Source organism: Mya arenaria, chromosome 12 (assembly GCF_026914265.1).
Source record: "Mya arenaria isolate MELC-2E11 chromosome 12, ASM2691426v1".
NCBI classification, from domain to species: Eukaryota; Metazoa; Mollusca; class Bivalvia; order Myida; family Myidae; genus Mya; species Mya arenaria.
Genome location: NC_069133.1, coordinates 59,187,429 through 59,209,723, shown reverse-complemented (window position 1 = coordinate 59,209,723; position 22,295 = coordinate 59,187,429). Strand labels below are relative to the sequence as shown.

At 33.2% G+C, this 22,295-nt stretch overlaps 1 protein-coding gene across 1 annotated transcript; it reads right to left on the bottom strand.

The window, feature by feature from the left end:
* Positions 1–2,810: 2,810 nt before the first annotated feature.
* LOC128210838 (uncharacterized) lies at positions 2,811–21,645 on the bottom strand. The gene is made up of 14 exons (XM_052915194.1): positions 21,565–21,645; positions 15,495–15,753; positions 15,014–15,060; positions 14,363–14,467; positions 13,764–14,022; positions 13,460–13,506; positions 11,523–11,550; positions 10,260–10,535; positions 9,975–10,105; positions 8,924–9,410; positions 8,568–8,830; positions 6,844–7,005; positions 3,442–3,656; positions 2,811–2,958 (listed from the first exon to the last, which is right to left on the bottom strand). The coding sequence occupies exons 1-14, from the start codon at positions 21,643–21,645 to the stop codon at positions 2,811–2,813; spliced, it is 2,508 nt and encodes an 835-aa protein (XP_052771154.1).
* Positions 21,646–22,295: the final 650 nt, after the last annotated feature.

The following is a 22,295-nucleotide window of genomic DNA, read 5'->3' as shown; positions in this document are numbered from 1 at the left end:
CAAATACAAGTTATTTGAGACGTAGTAATGAACATACTCAGAATGAATCAGTTATGTGTCTTGCGTACTCATTAAAATATATCATTAGAATAAGAATACGTCATGACTTTGCAATATAATACGATGCCAAATGGGAAACAAGAATACGTCATGACTTTGCAATATCATGCGATGCCAATTGGCAAACAAGAATACGTCATGGCATTGCAATATCATACGATGCCAAATGGGAAGCAAGAATACGTCATGACTTTGCAATATCATGCGATGCCTAATGGGAAGCAAGAATACGTCATGACTTTGCAATATCATGCGATGCCAAATGGGAAGCAAAATACGTCATGACTTTGCAATATCATGCGATGCCAAATGGGAAGCAAGAATACGTCATGACTTTGCAATAGCATGCGATGCAAAATGGGAAGCAAGAATACGTCATGACTTTGCAATAGCATGCGATGCAAAATGGGAAGCAAGAATACGTCATGGCTTTGCAATATTATGCGATGCCAATTGGGAAGCAAGAATACGTCATGACTTTGCAATATCATACGATGCCAAATGGGAAGCAAGAATACGTCATGACTTTGCAATATCATGCGATGCCAAATGGGAAGCAAGTATACGTCATGACTTTGCAATATCATGCGATGCCAAATGGGAAGCAAGAATACGTCATGGCTTTGCAATATTATGCGATGCCAATTGGGAAGCAAGAATACGTCATGACTTTGCAATAGCATGCGATGCAAAATGGGAAGCAAGAATACGTCATGACTTTGCAATAGCATGCGATGCAAAATGGTAAGCAAGAATACGTCATGGCTTTGCAATAGCATGCGATGCAAAATGGTAAGCAAGAATACGTCATGGCTTTGCAATATCATACGATGCCAAATGGGAAGCAAGAATACGTCATGACTTTGCAATATCATGCGATACCATATGTGAAGCAAGATAAAGAATGGCTTGATATAGTAGACTCTTATTAATGATTACGAACATACCATTGTGAATTGATATATAAATCAAGGTCCGCCGACTAATGAAAATGTGCAAAATGTATATTTATTGTATAGGCAATTTAACATTGTTTTGTACAAAAGAAGATACATTTGTCCAGACATATACCGTATTTTAAAGGACAATTTTAAATAACTTCTATATTCTATACCTTCGTTATTCCAAATATTTTAATGATTTAATGACAACATTTTGTGGTTTGGTTTGAAAACAAACGACAATTGATCATGGTTATTACTGTAGATATATGTCATTCTAACTATAGAGCGTCTGTCGATCCCGATTTTCACGGAAATATTATAGGATTTTTGTACGCAAGGGCGTCCCGATATGGAAATATATTGTACGGTCATGTATATATATATATAACCGGCATCTTATTTCAGGTATACATGTATCTAAATATATCGGCTCCTTTAATCTGAAACATACATTTATATAAATTGCAAAAACTGAATATGTATTTCTGGAGTAAAAATATGTACATGTTTCTTAAGTCAGGGGTACATTTTTTTAAAAATATCGGCTCCTTACCGCCGACACATGCATTTTATAGACATTTTAAACATAATATTATATTCCGGAATCGAAAATGATAAATAAAATCTTGCGTAAATGATTTATATAAAGTCAGGTGTACATTCATTTAAAGTTATCAGTTATATATCTCAATTCACGCGACATTCAGTATCATATAAATTACATACACATAATACGATTATAGTTAGTATCGACGCACACTGACAATGACTATCGGAGATAGTCAAACTTAAACAAACGCGAGAGCATGTATACACGAAATATCGAAAGATATATTACAAAAGTTTTTTCTCCCACCTCAGATAAGTAGATCCAAAAATTTAACCATGCTAGAAATTCTTATCTTGCACATGGACGAAGATAAAATGCCCGTATGGAACTCCTTTTTAATGGTCACCACATTGTAATTACCTCCCTTGTTGAAGACTGTCGTCTGTAGCATCATGAAAACCTTGTCTTATGACAATATTTAGAACGCTAATTAATTATTTCTCGCTTCAAATGTCACCATAAAACAGTATTTCCGCACCTTTCAAGAACTAATGCTTCACTCTCCTGAGAACTATTTAAGACCGACTTGACAATTAACATTATCTGAATCACTGCAGGCATATCCATGACAATCACGAATTATCGCATATCCATACGCAATTATTTTCACTAAGCACAAAAGAGTTCCAGCAAAAAATACAATTTTACTTAATTTTGTTTAACTGAGGTAGGAGAACATTCATCTACCATAGCCGCTCGTGTAAGATTGGTTCATCCCGATCCTCGCGAAGGGTGGTTTGCAGAAACTCGGTTAACCTCGTTTCCGCAAAATATCCTACGCTCGGGTCGGAATGAACCTATCTTACACTCTCGACCATGGAAGATACTTATAATCTTCAACACTGTCCTTTTCCGTATAATGTTCAGTACAGGATAATATAAAGATCTAAACGTATACATGGATAACCAATGTATGAATACTGCTGATAGCACGTCGACGAATGAAGACCACTAAGACTCAATTATAAAACAATTAAAATCGTCATTACACAACATATAAAATAGTCAATGCTGTTAACATTCATAGCTGTATATAATGCAATTATTACAAAAATCAACAATTCCATCTCCAAAAAAATATATGAATAAAACATGTATCTGAATAATTTCAAACTTAAGCAAGTAAGCCATAGTTATTTTCGTGTTGCACCATATGTACACGTTCACTTCTTTCAATACATCGTTAAACTGAGGCACTATTGTGGGTGAATCTGTTTCTTCTCTCCTAGAGTTGCGTTATTGAGAAACTTGATCAAATCAGGCGGGATGTCGTTGCCTGTGACGCCCTTCACCCGCAGCTCTTCCGTCACTCTCTGTAGGTACGTGGAGTCTGGATACCCGTGTCTGATGAAAGACAAATTATGTATGGAAATAGCTATTGACTGACGAAACAAAATATATCAAAGGGTTCGTAGATTAGTAAACTTGAGCCTTTTAGGAAATATTTTCCGCCCTACATATATGGTCGTTTCGAGTCGGGTAGTGTAATCGCTATATATCGCTGGGAAAGAAAGTTGGATTGTGTTATTATCAAAAACATTTTCTAACGTCATGAACAGTTGGTCCGATGTTCGTTTTGTTTTAATTTTCTCGGTTATACAATTTTACGCTATAGAGAATAATTGTAAACAAATTTAACATGATTTACTAAAGTGATGCCAATTTGAAAACGATACTAGTAACTCATTATTGGAACTGACATTGACGTATAGATGTACATCTGAATTAAACTGCATAGAAACATACAACAAACGACGTTTAACCTTCATATTTTATTGACACACAAATTGAAATCAGAATCCCTACTATATCACAATACAACCATACTGCTTGTTTTCCCTGTGATCCGTCTTGTGGTAGATATCGTTCCATATGATAACCCCCTCCTGTCCGGTGGTACGTGACGTAACGATGGTGAACACCAGCCGCCGTTGGAAAGCCACAGCCAGCATGCCGCACACCCGTCTCCCCTCATCATTGTCCGGAAGGAAGGCGACGTGGCTTATACCGGCGTAGAACAACCCGGGGCGTGGATGGTTTACCTAAGTCAAAATAGAAAGCATAAGTTTCAATTAACATGTCAATGTGTTTTATTCTTTTTTGGAATACATCTCTATGTTTATGTTCATTATGTTTTAGAATGTTCAATTTATACCATGTATAGAAATTTTCTTATAAACATGATTCTTTTGTAGTATGTTCTGGAACATCATGAGCAGGGACAACTTTCTATGCAAAAATAACGTTTCTATTGTGCGTTGATAAACTGATTTTTTAGTTAAATGAGTTGAATTATTGTGCTCTGACGGTGGCTTATGCCAAACCGAAAAGGGAAAATAAATCAACCTAAATCGTCCCGTACAGACACCAAGTAAGAGGAAGGTAAAGTATAAATTAAGAAAAACCTTCTAATAATTTGTAAACGGTCATTATAATAATAAAATATTATCTAAGAAGAAAAGTAGTCTTGAATCGCTGGTTGCTAATAGTACTGCTCATCCCGATTTTCATGGTGATGTTTTAAAAACAACTCGTAAATTAAAAGTGTTTCCAGCAGCTATTTGGGCAGATAGACTAAATGAATTGCTGTGATCTTATTTAAGCCGTGGTTATAATGGTAATGAGGGGTAATTGCCTTCTGATTTTGAGGATGAAAAGTTGAATACGGCGTCCTTACATAACTAAGCTTTCAGTACTTTGATTTAATTAAAACATGCATATTCGTGTTATCTTTAAAACCGTTTTTACATTCGGTCTGCTCACTCGAAATGTTTCAGCGTGTGACGTCACTTGTTTTCAACATTATACTATGGGTAATCATTTGGAAGAAGATTTTAGCAAATGTATTTTTAAATTTTAATAGTGTTTGTTCCCAGTTGAACAACAATGATGCCTTTTATAATGAAACCCTATGATCACACAGTTTAAAACCTTTTGTTTGCATAGGCAGACTGGGTGTGATGTTCATAGTTTCAAACAATAACTGCATCATATCGTTGAAAAGTTTTTGCATTAGGTACTATGAATTGTATTCCTTCGTCTGCAGAAAGATTCGGGTTCCATAATCATATATATATTTGGGGTAGTTTATTATTATTTGTTTTATTATTATGTTTCCTTAAGTTCATCCATACTTTGATAAGATTTACCATTTACGTTTTTACTTTATTCGGGAGTGTTGGAATAAGAGTGAGGTTGTTCTCACAAACTCGTTTAACCCCCAAGTAAATTTACATTTTACTGACCGTTCCAAGGCGTTACCAAACAATTTTTGTTAAACACCCCTAGTTTTTTTATATGGTATATATGCATTGTGCTGTTTTTTGGAGTTTGTGTTGTTGCTCCATGTTTCTTGTATGTGATTTTTTGTTTTTGTGTTCTTTGTCTTTCACGTTTACCCTGTGCCTTTATACGGGGTTTAGGTTTAAACTTTTGGCTACTGAGCTTGTTTCTGTAGGTTTTCACATATGTATTGTATCTTTTGTAGATAGAGTTTTGTACTGTCGTTCCATGTTTCTAGTTTGTGATTGTTTTTGTGTTATATGTCTTTGGCGTTGACCCTTAGACATTAAACGGGGTTTATGTTTAAACTTTTCGACTACTATACTTGTTTCTGTAGTTTTTCATATAAATATTGTGATTTCGATACAAATAACGGAGAGCTATCCGCAAATAACCCTTCGGCCAAAGTTAGTACCTGAATCGGTACTTTTCATTCTTAATCTGCCATTTTGTTTGCCATGAAACATTTTTCTCACTTAATGTTTGCATGAAACGAAATGACGTCCTCCCCTTTGTATATTCCCGACCACACTTGACCAGTCAGCACCAGTCAAACGAAAACACCTTTTACACGTAGCTATAAATTATCTATAATTTTCATTATTTTATTGAATATGTTTTTTTGAAAATTTAGCATAAAAAACCAAGTATGCATTGTCTTCATTCAGTCATCTATTCTCATACAATCACTGTCCGTTGTATATAGCAAACAATACTGATATTTTCTTAAACCATTCACATGCGAAATTGATAGTTGTTGTTTAAGGACAACTAATTGTAATTACGTTAAATAGATTTTAATCCTGCTGTAAGAAGTGTGGGCTTCAAATGCTCAAAATGTTTTGCAACTTTCAGGCGTTCATAATGTGTGGTCGTTGTCATAATCAAAGAATTCAAACGTACATATTATTTTTTAAGCTAAATTTATAAATTAAATAATGTTAAATACAGACAAGTACTTGCAAAATTACGATTGCCGTCAAGTTTATTCCACATTTAAGATGGGAGATATAATAGTACTGTAAGAAATGAGAGAATGTTCACCTTTTGTCACATAACGATATGGAAGACGGGTACCATTTTGTCTTAAAATGTCTAGTGCATGCTGATGTTTGAAGGAATATTTCAAGATACTTTTCAGAACAGACTAATTATTTTCTTTTCTTATAATAAATGACTACTTGTTTAACTCGCCATATTTTGTTTTGAAATGATAAATGATTTTCTCTGTAATGGTTCTTTTCAAACAAAGCAGATTTGTTTTTATATTATTTTTTTTCACAAATAATTCGTTTGTGTTATACACATATTATGCTTCTTTATATCTGCAAGTTTGCTTTCTTTTTCATAGTCTCAACCTTTTATTTGTCCTAATTGAATCGTGTTTGTGTTAAATAATTATTGAGCCCTTTCACTTATATATCAACATTTCCACTTTAATATCACCACACTGGCTATGTGAGTAACATGGTTAACATTTTTGTGCATTTTCTAAATAAGAATTTAAACATTTAAAACGCATTATAGTGTAATTATGGATTAATATATTGAACGTGTGTGTATTTTGATTTTGAGTTATGTGACAACGAGCTGTTTATGCTTAACTCAAAATTAACTGTTCTGTTCTGGTTGTTAAAATATAAATAAATATTGTTTAAAAGTTTCAACTGTTCCGAAACATCTCTTACTTCTAGTATTTCATTGAATTATTTTGTGACCAAAAAAATTGTTTTGTACAAGTGCCATGTGATAAATGTTGTTTTTGTTTATTGCTGGTATCTCTTTTCCTGTTGATGGTGGCCATAACAATACTGGTGTGGTTGGTTGTTGTTTGCCTGAAGTTTCCCCATTCAGGCTAAATCACCTTAATATTTTACTTGAATCATACAGTTAAACCTTTATTTAAGGCCTTGATTCGACCCTTATCCAAGAAAACGTACAACCTACCTCTTGATGACCGTCTGGAAACCTGTAAGCAACGCTGATAGATCCACAGTCGTTGTATCCAGCGAGATGTGTCAACTGTTTCTGTATGTCCATTATCCCGTTTGGCTGGTCTCCATATTGAACCCCATTAATCACTCCACGTGTAGGACATGCACTCCTTACCTGGGAAAACATGGATTCTTTTCTAAATTATACTAAAACACTTCTTCTAGTTAAGTATGTAATAACAAGTCATCCGAAGAATTTGTATTAATTACATTTTATTATGTATCATAACGTTATCTTAAAATTAGCAAAATAGTATTAAGTCAAATGTGTGTGAACGAGCGTAATATGTGCGCATGCCGTCTTTATCGTCCTTGGTAAACTATTAATTGGGATAAAACTATTTTCTGTATATCTTAGTACAGTCATCCATTTTAATAAGACAATTATCATACGCCGATGTACTATATACATTACTTTATAAGAGCTTGTGGCATAGAGGCTAAAGCACAGAGTGAAATTCGTATTTCAAAAAGTAAATAGAAATCTTGTAATAGTCTTCATGCTGTTGCTGAGATCTCGGGCTAGTCAGCTATACAGTGCAGATGATAAAATTATCCATTTCCTTGTAAATTCCGTTTGGAAACTTTATAAAACATAAACATAAACTCCTGTTAATCGATGAAAATCGATGAATTTCAAAGTAATACATAAAACACTTTATTTTCAATATACAATAAGTGCCTACGGCAAGGAAATACACTGTTTTTATAATTATAAACATATTTGTTTTAATTAAACGAAAATTGTTGGGGGGTTTCAGTGTAAGATCGTAATATATTTTTAGGTTTATAGCAACCTCACATAACTAAGCTTTCAGTCATTTGATTTATGAAAATTTTACTAATTCATGTTATCTGTAAAACCTTTTTTGGCTGACTCGGAGTATTTTGGCATGTGACGTCATTTTCTTCAAATATTTTACAAAGGCTTTTATTTTTAATATTTTTTTCTTTATTTGTTCCCAGTTTTAGTACAATGATGCTCATAGTTTCAAACAATGACTGCATCGTATCTTTGAAAAGTTTTTTGCATTAGGTTCTCTGAATTGTATTCCTCCATCTGCAGATAGAGTTGGGATCTCTAATTATAGAAGTACTTAGGGTTTACCTGTAAGTTCATTATTATTTGTTTTATTGTTAGGTTTCCTCAATTTAATGCATACTTTGACAAGATAAGAGTGACGTTTGTGCACTTGAACTGGTTTCAACCCCCAATTAATTTGCATTTTACTGACTGTTCCAAGGCGGTACCTTACAATCCTTGATAAACATACCTAATTTTATATATATATAGTAAGTATGCACTGTGCAGTTTGTGGAGTTTTGTGCTGTTCTTCCATGTTTCTTGTTTGTGATTTTTGTTTTTATGTTCTATGTCTTTGGCGTTAACCCAGTGCCATTAAACCTGGTTTATGTTTATGAGCATGTTTCTGTAGTTTTTCGCATAAATATTGAGCTTCAAGAGTTATATTTTACACGCATCTTAACCGCAAAATTAAACGTTATCGACGCATATAACAACTACATATGGTGATGGACATATACATATCCTTAAACGCACTTGGTGTTGAAATTTCATTAACGTGAACGGAGCATAGCCTATGTAACATGAAATTAATTCTGAAAAACAACTCATCGTCGCGTTTCGCCGGAGAGCATATATATATATATACACACCTTTCGAGAATTGTCTTCTTGCTTATCCTGCTCTTTCGCTGTGTACCGAGAAACCTTGGCAGCAATCGCTTTGCTGGGTTTATCCGATGCCTTCTGTACGTTGTCAATGTAACTCTGAACTAGTTCTGCTACAACGATGGCCAATGTTGGTTCGTTTATAACAATATGTACTGCACGAAGGTACTTGGGCTTTTTCTTGCAAAACGTCTCAAGCTGAGATAAGAGCGCTGATATGGTTGTGTCAATAGTGAAAGCAATTCGGGCTGGAAAAATGAATTTAATATAAATTATTTTCAAAATTCTTGTAAAACGGAAACAACATTTATTAAATGCCAAAATTTTACAGCACCGCTTACCTGTTCCGAGTAACGGTAACGCTATGGATTCTACCTTTAACTCTTTTGCTTTTTTGAAAATATTTGTGTACGTATCTAGAAGGTCTTGTAGTTTTGTATGTGGAACAACAGCATGTAATACATGCTTGTAAGTCAGATCACCACCGATCGTGGCAATGGTATCGCAAAACTTTCGTTTTCTACCTTTAAATTTCTTATGTTTTTCATCCCGGTATAAATTTCCTCCCATTTCGTAAAGCTTCCTTGCAATCATGCTATCGTTTCCGCCTGTTTTACTTTCACTACAAACTATTGCCGTCAACTTCAATTTTGTTATATCATTCGCTCGAACATGAATTACAATACTGTCCGCGAAAGGGAATGATTTACACGAGGCTTTGAATGTCATGTTGTCTCTATGCATTTTTGTTTTTACGACCATATCCTGAACGGTTTTCTTAGTTTGACGATCGATGCCGTTTGCGCTCCAATTTGTGGTACCTTTGACCTTAAATGAATTAGAAATAAATAGTTTATCGAATTAACAAACGAATGACAATTGAAAATAAATACATAAATTTATCACTTAAGGTTGGTGAATAAATCACTTTTAATGATAAAAAGAATAAACCAATATTTGTTGAAAAGAAAGACACAAAAAAAACTTGCACATTTATGAGAAAACGGGATGAAGCACTTTTGAAGTCGTCGTGTGCATTTATATTGTACAGGTGTACAGATGCTTGTTTCGTGTTTTGGACAGGATGTTTTTAAGATTAAAACAAGTGTCGAGCCATCTTTTCCATTTATTGTAATTAAAAACAGAAATTTAGACATAGTTAGGAGCAGTTTGAACGGGCAAATAACACACTGATCTGTACAAGAAACCAACTGACAAGTTCATGTTTTAGACAATGACTCCTGTTTTATGCCAAATACTTAAAAGGAACTGGCGTATGACCTTGGATTACACAGTCTCGCATGGTGAGATAAAACGAATGTAGCGTAAAAGACTTCTGGATACCGGTGCAATAATGAAAAAACTAAACGTTATGAAATGGTGTATTTTTACATCGTTTACTAAATCGACGTAATTGATGTGACGTCCGACACATTTTTTTCCGAAACGTTCGCTTTCTTCCGCCTTTATTAGGCAATTTCCACCTCCAGTAGCAACCACGTCACCTACTTCTAAACTTTTCCCTGATAAGAAAGGTGCGTAATTATGTATGACATGACATATGAAAACATAAGATATAACATACACGCAATTTGACTATATCAATCTCAACATATAAAACGTTCCAATTTACAACAAGGACATTCATTCATCAAACTAAATAAAATGTCAGCATACCATTTTGTATAATTGTCCTGCGTGAATCAACCATTTGACTTCCAGCGGCGGAAGCAATCGCTGGAGAAATGCCTCGTTCATGTCCCAAATCTTTATCTGTTGCATTCACAATGCAGTCCACCGGTACCATCAAAATGTCGGCCTTGACCGTAAGCTTGCTAACAGTATACATTTTCTCATTCTTTGCGTTGGTCGACCGTGAAAATGATGTATTTAGCAAGGTTATTTGGTCGCCCTTTTCTGGTTTCTGTGTTCTTTGAATATCTGTGTCTTTACCTTCGCCAAAGTAGAGAGGACAACGTGAATAATTTTCGACAATTGAAAGGCCATTATTTGGCGGTAAAACGTGGAATTTTGCAGGATAAGATAGGTTGCCTAAGATATTTTGACATTTAGGGAATGATTAGTTAAGAATGCGAACATTATATAGTGAAAAAATCATATTCATTTGGTAATGTCGTGACCTTTCAAGGGTAATAACACAGGGAATAATAATGTAAGCTTATTGCTAATATAAAGCTGATATGATCGTTTGTCTATTATCATTGGCGCCACTTTAATAAGGAGTGGAGATTAAATGTTCAGGTAAGCGACCGGTCTAAGTGAATATGATTTCTGTTTAACAAATCTATGGCTATACTTGTGCGCTATTGCTGGTCTAGATTATGCTGCAACATAAAAACTAAGTGTGTTATAGTTTGGGTTTAAAATACTGATGTTAGAGGGTAGACGATGAGTACATAGTCAAAAGTAACATTGTTGTTGTAAAAAATCCAAAGATAGAGCGAATTTGAAAGTATGACGCAGTTGACGATGAGGTCAACAATGCCGGATAAAATGAGCCATATATATATATGTAGTTGCTAAATACGCAATAAATCTTTTCTTTTCAGAAATGAGCTAACATATAATAAGATTCATGCATGTGCAATTCAAATAATTGACCAATTACCCATTTACACCGTGATTGGGAACATTCGGACAGTGTACATTGGCATTCTATAATTTAGTTTTTCTTCAAATCAACCATTTACATGCTCCTTCAACTATTTCATTAAATGCTACTGAAAACAGTATATATGCGGGATAGTTGGCATGCATACGTTGTGGTTAACGTGTTTCTTTATGGTTTATTTGATTAATTCCACACACTTTGTATATGTGTAACTTTACAATATTTATGCGAAAAGCTAAACAGCACTTGTACATCCAAGATATAAGGATATATGTTTACTTCATTTCTTTAAATCAAAAACAACTTACAGACTTCTCCTTCTATCCATTCGTGTATCTGTAATCATAGATTAAAAAAAACATGTTTTATACACACAAAAACATTAACGAGTATCGAAAATATAATGATTACAAAAGGTGCTGGACAGTGTCATACAACTAAATGAAAAAAGATACGGACTGAAATGTGTGTGTGTGTTGTGTGTAGGAAATATTGATTAAATTATGCTGACAATGGGACCGGCATCCGTTTTCAGGAACCTTTAAGAATAAATTGTTGTTGTTTTTGTTGTTTTTTAATTTGAAAACGACATTTACTTATTTCTGCTCGTTTTTCAAAATGTTTTAAAAACACTTTTACTGCTCATATTTCATTCAATATTTGTTCGACGTGCAGACTTAAGTTCTAATAAAATATTAATAATCTGTATAACCATCAATGATTGTCCTAGAGATTTTTTTAATAGGTGATAAAAGGCAATTTGCAACATAGGAGTTTCTTATTCTTTTTTTTCGTAATCTTTATTAATGCCTTTAAAATCTTTTTGATATATTAAATTAATCAGATATGAATATTTCTTACTGTGTATGCACAGAAAGGAGTCAATTTATATTTTGATATCTAAGAGAGTTTAAAGTATGAATTTTTTCTATTGTACCCTGTTCCTTGCAAAAAAACTCGACTCGATAACAAAGTGTGGGATAGATTCACGTTATCATATTAATGGGAAGATTGTGATCGACTTTAACCTGTTTAAAGTGCAATGGGTGACAGATGACGTCATATTGATGATGCAATATATGTTTACTAATGCATATGTCAGCGTACAATTAGAATACGTCTGAGCAAAACAGTTATTTATAAGTGATAAAAAGACATCCGCCAAGTTACTTCTTTGCAATCTTTGTCATAGTAGTAGTAGTTTTATTCGTGTACTATGTCAATAACAGTACATTTTACATCAATATAAGGAATATCACATATTGTGTTTGCATGATATTTAGAATCCTAATAAGTTATATCACATATAATATAAAGTTTAACATGAAATACATAATACTAGATCTACTAAAACAAGTTTTTATTCTGGTGTAAATGATAAAGCTATCTAATTTATTACCAAATAAAGTTTAACATAATAAATGACATTGCACAGGATAACCCGTAAAGCTTTGCACAAGTACAGAAGCTTATTTCCAACGGGGTCAACGTCTACGGTATTAAAGTTGGTATTAAATGGTTTAGTGTACAGTATTTTATATTATTATATCATGTACTCAGATGAATTAAATTAATATATGACATTCATCACAAATAAACTACTATCAGTATCACATAATTATATAATATATACAACACAATTCTACAAATTATTTAAGGAATATTTAAAAATTACCAAAGCAACAAAATAAAAATTGTGCATATTCTTAGAAAGCGCACTTATATTTATCTAATACACAAACTTATGAATACAAAACGACAGACTTTTCCAACTTCTCCATCTCCTTTAAGGGGTGAGTTTTGACTAATTTCTTAAAAACATACTTTAATTCCGTGTCTTTGATGTTATTTGGAAGCATGTTCCAATCCCGTATACCATTATAATAAAAAGAAGCTGTTGTAAAACCATCATTATGTGGGACATAAAACTTTAAGTTGGATCTACTGCCATATGAGTGAACTTAGCTACATTTGGCAAAATTATCCTTAATATAACTTAGGCATTTGTCATAAAATATGCTATGTACAAGATTTAGCCTAAGTTGTCTACATCTTTGTTCGACATTTAAAAATCCAGGATCAGCAAAACTTGCCACTGAGAGCGAGGTTCTACAATGAAAATTATTTATAAAACGAACAATTTTATTTCAGTTTGACAATGACTTAATATGCCCTTGTTCTCCTTTCAGTCGATTTATAATCAAACGTAGAAGTCTTCATAAACCATACACCAAATAAAATATACCTTGGTTTTATCCAGTTTGCTTTCCACAAGCGCAGTTGCTTCAGTATCTGTAAAATTCAGACATGCAATATCAGTACATACTATCACAAAATGTATATCAGTGACTTAAAAACATAAAGGAATTAAATATTTGACAAAAAATTGTTGGTATGTACTATATTAAAATGAAATCAAATCCAGATTAAACTATCTACCAAACACTGATTTTAATAGTATATATTTATAATTGATATATAAAGATAAACTAGATTGAATGATGTGGAAACTGTAGAATTTTACATTTATGATATTATGTTTTACTTACGTGTATCTGTTACATGTGCCCTTATAACATCTTCAAAATCAGCACGAGTTGAATGCAGTAGTTCTGCTTTATTCTTTGTTTGATCCTGGCTCGATCTAACACAAACTTTATTTTCAATATCACTAATGGAACAGCCTTCGTGATATTTTAGCAAAGTTGATTGTTCTTTTTCAATGGCATCTTCGTTTTGCTTACCCGTCCCCGTTGCCTTTGGTACCTCAGATGATACATTTATAGATTTGAAGTGTGGGCGCATGGACTGAAAATATAATGAATATTACATATTTTTTAAATTTGATCATTGGGCTAGTTAATCGGGTGTCTTAAAATTCAACGGGTTTCAAACATTAAGGACACTTTTAATAAAAACCTTTACTGAGCCTTCATTCGCAGAATGAATTGATTGCTCACGATCATGTTTTAAGTAGTGTTCCTTCAAAAGTGTGGACAGATTTAAAAGGCAGCAAACATAATTTAAAATTAAGATAAAATCAATGAGACGGAAACGAATGCGTTTCATTGCAATTTAATATGTTTAAAACGTTATTTTACTTAACCTAGTTCAACAGTTGTACTGAATGTAATGAGAGAAAAAGTACCTGCACATAGGCATTTGTGGATACGCTGGAATTGCAGTTATCATGTTTTGCAGCAGTATGTATGTGTTGTTTTTCGGTTAACTGAGAATGAGTTTGAACACCTTGCTGAAAATAATCCAAAAGTTCCTGAAATATTGTTTCTGTTCATTTGCACGCACATGCATTACTCACAGTATCATGCGTTGCCTTGTGCATTTTTAAGTTATTGTGTATTTGAGTACTTTAATACTTTAGTTGAAAATATGCTTTAATGCTGGTGGCTTGGTATATCCACATACATGATTGCGTTTGCAAATGATTGTACAGTTTATCCTCTCTTAGAAGGCCCCGGATTATCCTTTTCGCGGCTTTATCAATCCAGATGTGTTTTTTCATGACATGTTGTCCAAAACCATTCATAGCCATAAGATATTAAGAAATAATTCCGAGATACAGTCTTGTTGAAAAATCAAGGCGTTAAGTTAGATGCCCACTTTTGTTAAAATTGTATGTATTTTCCTCTCAACATTACGAGTTGAAACTGGTATGCAACCTTTGACATTGTATACAATTCGAAATTCTAACCAAGGCAAATACTCAAAATGCCCTTGCTCTCCCTTTAGTCGAATTACCGTACAAGTGTTCAAAAACCATAAACAAATTAAAATATACCTTGGTTTTATCCAGTTTGCTTTCCACAAGCGCAGTTGCTCCAGTATCTGTAAAAATAAGACATGCAATACAAGTACAGACGATCACAAAAATTATATGTCAGTGGCTTTAAACATTGAACTAATAAATATTTAACAAAATTGTTGGTTTGCACCCTATTATGCCTGTGCGCAAATTCGCAGTTTGGTAATGACATTTTCACAGGTCGAAGTTCTTGTTATACCGAAAATCTCGATTTGAAATTACACGTTCCACACCTACTCCCAAGGCATCGATCTGCGTAATCCCAAATTGGCCCTAGCTACGCGCCAGATGATGGTTACAAATCCCGATTATTTTTTGGATTATGCTCATATATAATCTTACAAAACACTGTTATTAAAAGTATATATTTAGAAGTAACTCATAAGGTTAAATTAGATTGAACGATATGAAAACTGTTAAAGTATTATCAATTGGTTGTATAATATTTTTTACTTACGTTTGTCCGTAATATCAGCCCTTGTAACATCTTCAAAATCAGCACCAGTTGATTGCAGTGGTTCTGCTTTATTCCTTGTTGGAACCTGGCTTAATTTAACACCAAATTTATTTTCAATTTCACTAATGTAAGAACTTCCTTTATAATTTTGCAAAGTTGATTGTTCTTTTTCAAAAGCATCTTTGTTTCGCTTACCCATCCCTGTTGCCTTTGGAAACTCCGATGATTCATTCAACGATTTGAAGTGTGAGCACATGGACTGAATATATAATGAATTTCATTAACTGAAAATATGATCAATGGGCTAGTTTTTGGAAATCTTGAAATGCCACGGGTTGTAAACATTTACATCAATTTTAGCAAAAACCTTTTCTGAACCCAAATTCGCAGAATTAATTGATTCACTCACGATAATGTTTTTTTTTATAGTTTTTCTTCAAAAGTGTCGACATGTTTTAAAGGCAGCAAACAACATTTAGAATGATCATAAAGATGCAATACAAATTGTTTGAAACTCGTTTTTACGTATACTATACTTATGTGAAAAACTACAGAAACAAGCTCAGTAGCAAAACGTTTAAACATAAACCCGGTTTAATGGCACTGGGTAAACGCTAAAGACATAGAACACAAAAACAAAAAATCACAAACAAGAAACAACTAAACCTAATTCAACAGTTGTACTGAATGTAATATGAGAAAATGTACCTGCACATAGGTATTTGTTGATCCGTTGGAACTACAGTTATCATGTTTGGCAGCAGAATGTATCTTTTGTCTATTGTTGAACTGAGAATGAATTTGATCGCCTTGCTGTAATTGTTCCGTGAGAAAAAGAATAAAACGAGTAATAACTCAATAATAATAAATTGTACTGAACTTAAAATTTTGCTACAGAATAGTTTGTCTTCTGAACATTGGTCAAAGTTTCCAATGAAATTAAACATGTATAACCTTTTAACCAAGTCATGCGGTTTTGTGGTAAATTGAGTTTACATTGCGATTAGTATGTATTGTGATATATGGGCCAGAAAAGTTTCTGAAATATTAATTCTGTTCATTTGCATGCATGCGCATTACTCACAATATGATACGTCAAGGTGGGAAATAAACAACTCAAATTTGGGTAGCCCTAACAAAAGAAATTAACACTCGACTACACTTGAAAACAACTAAACCAAGGGGTTCTTAAATCTCTACATATGATAATTCATTAATCAATACCTATCTGTATTTATACATTGGCTTCAGCAACCAATAGATAGATTGTACACATGTCATGTTTCAGTTAATATAAACTTTTAAACTATATTATTGGTTAATAACAATTATTGAATTTCTATTGACCAATCAATGGTATTCAGGGTCACATTGCCATTGATAATTCGTAAACATTCATTCTACGTCACTGAATATTACTTTTAATGCTCATATATGAAATATATTGCACAGTAATACAAATGCTTCTATATGATCACGGCAAGTGCGGGCGATTATGGCATAATTACCCGAGGTGACGAGCACGTTCACACAAAAATGCATTTAAAAGGAACAATCAGTAAAAGGAAGCGAAACAAGTTTCACCATTTTGTGACACCTTTTGTGTTTCAGCAACGAGTTCTACCTGAGACCGTACCGAAAGTTTACATTCGGTGAAGATCAAAAAGCAGTGAGACAAGGAACTGTCTTGTTGAAACGTTTTGTTTTACTTTATCCGCTGAGAAATGTTAATTATACCAGCGAAATGGCTAGGGTCATTTAAGCCGAAATTCTTATGAAACAGCTCTTAGGCTTAACTGACCCTAGCTGTGCTCATATATTGAAATGAACGTCAAAATCAGCCGATGTAAAAAAAGAAACATGTGAAGAATGGAACTACTGTCGTCTAATTCCGAAAACATGTGAGAAATGGTATGCTATTTTAATTTCCAGTTACTCGCTATTTTTAATAGCAAATAATATTCAGAACCAATATGTTATGTCTCTTTTTTATCTTTCTGACTTCCTGCTAATCAAATCCTATGCTGCTTTACATTTTTTTTTCAAAACCGGTTAAATCATTGACAAATGAAAAAAAATATTTTTACATGATAAGACATGGTCAATTGCCCCAGTAAAAAAACAAAATTACCCTCGAGCAATTAATTATTCTTTCCACTGGGGCAATTATCAAAGCCAAGGTCAACCATGTATTATTGCATTAAATGTGTGTTTTCGGTCCGTGGGTTTGGTTGACGAGCAGAAGTTGTCAATTCATAATTGAATTTGTTTTAGCAAGACCATTTCAAGCGGCATTTGAACAATGTTTTCGGTTAAAAAAAGTTGCTAAAACATATTTATATATAAAAATGTTAAAAAGTAGAAAGATACGTTGATTAATCGATTACCCTATAGGTATAATGTGTAAATAATCCCAAGTATCATGTATATTTTCTAAATAAATCATTCTAAATCGACTAAATACTGAAATATATAGCGTCGAAGCAACATGGCAACTGCCGTTTATTGTTTCGACCCAGACCGAGCAAAATGTGATCTTTTTTAAGAAAACCCCAAATGACTTTACACAATGACCTATTATGGATGTTATTTTGGTTAAACTGTTTTCGCATTTTCATTCCTTTAATAGCATTTTTAGCATTACAAGTAATTGATAGTGTGTATAACATGCAATAATGTACCTGTTGCGGTCGTTACCATCTCTAAAGGCCCTAAAATAGTTTACAGCCCTCGTGCTACGCATTCGGTCTGTAAAACATTTTACAGGCCTCTGCAGATGATAACGACCAAAAAATATGTATTAGCCCTAGGCTATATCATTCTACAAACAAACTTTTATCGTAAATCTATTACAAATGCGACTTATAACATAAAAGCGACCAAAATATTTTGGTGTAGGTTTAAATTGTTATCAAGAGGATTAGTTTTATTGACAGTTGCCGAGCGATTTTGAGCGATACGGAATTTTTTTCCGTGCATTCAATTTATAAAATCATTAAAATGACATTCTTTTTTATTTATTATTTGTACTGTTGATGCGATTTTCTATAATATTTGACGCATTTTGATTCATAAGTTGTAAGAATGGTAAGACGGTTTCATTTTATAGAAAATGTAGAGGTCATTTTGATTGATGGTCGAATTTTTAACTGAATGGTCTTTTGGTTGGTATGCATCTACACAAATATACTAGTGTACTCGTGTGATCTTGTGTTATCATTTCGGTATAATTATTTTTTCAATCATAAAATGACTATAGAATCTGTAAATAATATTTTATAAATTATTGAGTTATGATTTACATGACGTGTAATCCATCGATCTGAATAAAACATATTTTGCTGGAACATGTATATTGCATACTAGTTCTTAGCTTGATGCGAAAATAAATATCATATTCAAAAACGTAAAACGAGTCATGAAATAACACATACTTAACTATACTCTAGCAATGGCCTAGCGTACACAGAGATTTCAGAGCTGTACAAGCGATTTCATTATGTTTAAAATATTTTATCATATGTCGTTTGAAATTTAAACAACATCAATACTTAATTGAAAAACAACAGAAAAAAGCTCTGTAGAAAAATGTTGACACATAAACCCGGTTTAATGGCACTTCCTAACCTGGCTTATGAATTATATGTATTGTGAGCAAGTTAATGATGTTAGTTTTGTTAATTATAGTGCTAATAATAACTGGTCGAAATCTGTAAAGAATGTGTTAGACACCCTCGGTTTGACGTATGTTTGGTTAAGTGATATTAATCAATCCTGTTTTCTAGCATAAGAATTCAATAGCACGATCAATATGTAGAGCATTTGACGGATACCATTCACTTACATCCGAAGTTAAACTACTATAAACAATTCAACTTAAATTTTGGATTTAAAGAGTATCTCGATTTACATATGAATGATGAATAAAGAATTGCTTGATGGAGATAACGATTATGTTCGCACTCTCTTGAAACAGTTGGAAGGTACGATAATGTTGCACACTGAGAACGAAAGCACACACATTATAAGTGTCTAAATATATTCAAAATGCTTTGCTACAACGTTCTATCAGCATTGATGTTTTTTTTGTGTATTTGTTTCTTTTTCTACGTTAGTACATCTCATTCTGTGTGTATTGTTCATGCCCACAGGCTTATTTATTGCCGATATTGCTTATGAAATATGAGCTCTTGAAACTTATGATTTTAACTAACAGGTTTTACCATGTTTAGTTTTATTTCGTGATATGATTGAAATGCAAATAGCATTACACCTATATACACTCGTTGTGGTGCGCTACCGTGCTACTGTACATTAACCCACTTACGACTTTGTCAATACAAAGCGATAACATTTGAAAGATGAGTGTTTAAAATGATTTATAATGAACATTGAACGAATATTTGTATCCGGACATTTTCAATTTAGTTTGATCATGACAAAAAATATTACAGCAAACAAGGCACATATACTATGTTAGTTTGTGAATATTTGGTAAAAATGTGGCCATAAGCATTTTAGCGAGCAAACACCTTCAACATCTTTCGGCGGAACTCTTACTCCCACAATGATTTATCTTGCGAAATTGAGCTTGAACAAGTTAAATGTAAAATAAAACGCCACAATACGACGAATTCAATGGGTTTAATGTTTGAAGCCGGGATATTGGCCAAAATTGGTTATCAGAATCCAAGGACTGACCTTCATCTTGTCACTGCAAACGCCAATTCATACGAATTGAGGTTTCTTCATACTTTCCTTCATATCACTGCACATCATTCTGTGCTATTTACAAATTATTCTATGACACTGACATGGACATTGACCCTTATTCCAATTATAATTCCTGAATACCCATATTATTGTAGTTTCATTACATCATTCCTTATCAAGCTTATTCAGCAGGTGCCCTTTTCTAGCAACAGCGCCATTGATTCTACCAACTCTTTCATTGAACTCAGCCAACGCCTATAAAACATCGCACTTAATTAAACAAGTTATAATGATATTTTCCATATGTTTAGAAATATCTTCCTTGAACTTGACCCCACTGATCGTTTAATCTAATTTCAGGTTACTTCCTTTATGTTAAGTTTAATGACCTAATATTACTAATAACTGAAAATTTCAATGGATATAGAGGATATTTGTTTATTTCAGTGTAAGATCGTATTTTATTTCACGAGTGTCATAGAAAAACATATTTTCACGAGTGGCAACCGTCTTACTGTCAGAGATCAGTCTGTTTTGCTTGAAGACGGGTCAAATTTCAGGTTATGATGAGGTCCACGGTAGTTTGTTGACAAATTTTGAGGCGTGGGTGGGGAAATAGACATCAGTCAATCTGTAAATTGTTTCGTGAACTTTCTGGGAACACCGTATTACGTATTACAACGACAAACAGTTCAAAATACATTTGAACGATGATAGTTCATTCTATTTATGTTCGAACAGTTGTTTTCGTCTATAATATGTGTTTGGTATGAAAGCAAACGTTCGAACATTCAGCTTCAAGATCAAGAAAATATCTTTATTTAAACGTTTGTCACTTTTCATTAGATTTCAAATATTTTATTTGCAAACATGGTTTGTTTTAAAAGGGAAGTGTTCTGTTTTGATCAGGGGGAAGTAACTACAAAAGTAGTTCTGAAAGTCGATATTTTTACTGATATTTTCACAGATGTTATTTCACTGATAAAACTCCATATTTTATCTTAAAGCATGAAAGAATGACTTGTTCTTGTACATGTAGTCCTGTTACCAATGACCACACTGACCCCTCACAGAATCCCAAGGCCCTTAGTAAACTGGCCACAAAGGTAATCAATCACAGTATATTATTTTTCATAAGCTTTCTAAACAAAGAAATTAAACACTTTATAATAAATGATAAGATGTTATTTGTGAGCAGAAATATTTCTACTGTTTTTTATCCGCGGAATTGACCACATCACCCTAGAAACTATCCTTAGCTACGTCTTTCATATAAATACCATCTATTGCTACAAGTGAGCGGAAAACGCCTGTTTAATTGAATACCTAGTTAGAAATAGCCAAATAGTTTATGTACCTGTATAGTTGCATCGGTGTCCTGCTCTGTTTGCTGTAGGTCAACCTTCTTACTGCGACCCGTAATCTTCATTTCACTCATGATGCTCTTCCAAATATCTTTGGAAATAACTTTAACTGATTGTACATACTTAAATGCATAAACGTATGTTTTACATCAGCCAACAGTTGTTTCCATTGTTCGGAATTCAAGCAATATGGCTGAATTTCATCGAATGATAGATCGATTGTAAAAAGTTTACATTTGTACTTCCTTTTTGAGAATTGCTAGGTCAAATCAATGTAAACTACAGATAACGCTCCCATTGAGCTGAAAATAATCTCTTTAAATATGTAGCTTTTTTAAAATATCATTAATGACGTTGGTTGTTAAGTACGCTAAGCAGGCATGTTGTTTATTATAAAAATATATATAAATATGTTTTTGGCATGTAATAAACCTTAGAGCCAGTCAAATGACATTTGTCTCAAATATATAGTAGTATCATGATAACGTCAAAAGAACACTGTTTAACTGACTTGTATAATGAAATGCAGTGAGCTGATAAAGGCTTGATACGCACGTGTTTTATTTACACTTCTGGAGTTGTTTGGATTACTTTTATAGTTTACATATTTTTCGGATTCGAAAACATGTTTCTGTGTCAAGTAGCTATTAATTGGGTCACAAATAAAATTGTATCTTACATGTTCATAAATGTAAGTATGTAGCCTTATCGGCGTTTATGTTTA

Excerpts from the sequence above, each read along its gene's own strand:
- LOC128210838 (XM_052915194.1), bottom strand. The coding sequence starts at position 21,645 with ATGAGTGAAATGAAGATTACGGGTCGCAGTAAGAAGGTTGACCTACAG. Across the intron at positions 10,536-11,522 it reads ATGGATAGAAGGAGAAGTCT|GTAAAGACACAGATATTCAA; the intron begins GTAAGTTGTTTT and ends ACTTTGGCGAAG. Across the intron at positions 10,106-10,259 it reads CAGGACAATTATACAAAATG|GGAAAAGTTTAGAAGTAGGT; the intron begins GTATGCTGACAT and ends CTTTCTTATCAG.